This window comes from Hipposideros armiger, unplaced genomic scaffold (genome assembly GCF_001890085.2).
Source record: "Hipposideros armiger isolate ML-2016 unplaced genomic scaffold, ASM189008v1 scaffold_6, whole genome shotgun sequence".
Taxonomy (NCBI): domain Eukaryota; kingdom Metazoa; phylum Chordata; class Mammalia; order Chiroptera; family Hipposideridae; genus Hipposideros; species Hipposideros armiger.
The window spans coordinates 8817029-8818463 of NW_017731356.1; the positions used below are offsets into that span (position 1 = coordinate 8817029).

Sequence of the window (1435 nt, forward strand, 5' to 3'; positions counted from 1 at the left end):
TTGAAAAAATATCCTAATATATTGTGAATATTTGTCTATACCATGAGCATATTTCTACAGCATAATTTAAAATTGCTGTAAGTATTTTGTTGTATGGTTTATATCATAATTTATCAACACATTTTCCTATTGTGGGCATTGAGCCTAATTCTAGCTTTTGTTTTATAAACATGACCATAGTAAACATCTGAAGGACAGTTTTTAGGCAGTATTCGTGTATACTTCTGTGAGGTATTCAACACTGTTGGCTCCTTGTGTCTTCTCTTTTCGCTTTCCTGAGGCCTTTTCATACTTCTGAGGCCTCCTTTGCAGTTTCTCTTTCTTCTCTAGCACCTTATGTGACTAGGTTCCTGTTCTAAGGCCTCATCCTCTAGTTACTTAGCAAGTTCTTATTTGGTGATGTAATTCACTTTCTTCCCTTTAACTAAATGCATGTATCTCTACCTTTAGCCCAAATCCCTCCATCTAAACTTCAGATCCATATATCCTGCTACTTACAGGATATTTCCACTTGGATATCTTAGCGGCACCTCAAACTCACCCAGCCTAATCTGAACTCATCTGCCTTCCCAGAGCTCCTTGCTCAACTTTGTTTATTATCTCTGTGAATGGCATCATCATCTATGTAATGCCCTAAACCATAAGCCAGGTGTCATTCCGGATGCTTCGCTTCCCTAGCCATCCTATGCTCATCCAGTCACTGAGCGTTACCGCCTGCGTAGCTCTCGAGGCCTCATCTTCTTCATTCCCGCAACCCTGTGTTGTTTACTTTCTCCTCTTGTCTTTTTCTTCTTCCCCTCTTCTTCTCTCTCTTTCTTTCTCCTTCCCTTCCTTCCTCCTCTTTAAATCTACTCTCCTGTTGCTAGAGTGACGGTTTAAAATGTAAAACAGATTCATAAATTTATTGATATCTCATTGCTTTCAGGATAAAATCCAATCTTCCTAGCATGGACACACTGTGATTGTGCCCTTGTCTATCTGCCCCTAAGTTTCTGTCCTATTGAACTACAGTAATTCTGTTCTCAGAGCCAATCATGTGTATATAGCATCGTCTCCCTTGTGTTATCTTTTTTCTCTTGCTCTGCCTTCAAGAAGAAACTCATTACCTCCTTCAGGAAACCTTCCTGCCCAACCCTCCCTTTCACCCCATCCACTACCAGATCTAGATTAGGTATTTCTATTCTGCCACTATATGTATCCATAGCACTTTCTTGTCCACTAAATTGTAAGCTTTTTAAGGGCAGGGCCCAGTCTTACTAACCTTTGTATCCTTATCATGAGCACAGGGGTGAGTTGCAGGATTAATGCCCATTAAGTATTTTTAAATTTTTGCTAATATAGTACTAACATATTTATATGCACTAAACTGTAATTATAATTTTATTATATGTCACAGGGCACTATAAAAGAATTAATTGAGCCTGAAATAGATACA

At 38.7% G+C, this 1435-nt stretch overlaps 1 protein-coding gene across 1 annotated transcript in view; it reads left to right on the plus strand.

Moving 5' to 3' along the window:
* AXDND1 (axonemal dynein light chain domain containing 1) overlaps positions 1 to 1429 on the plus strand; it is a gene marked incomplete at its 3' end in the record, with an annotated part of 46461 nt that extends 45032 nt beyond the window's left edge. The window contains exon 16 of the mRNA XM_019647057.1: positions 1397 to 1429. Within this exon, the coding sequence (XP_019502602.1) occupies positions 1397 to 1429 (33 nt within the window). The remainder of the gene's footprint in view (positions 1 to 1396) is intronic.
* Positions 1430 to 1435: the final 6 nt, after the last annotated feature.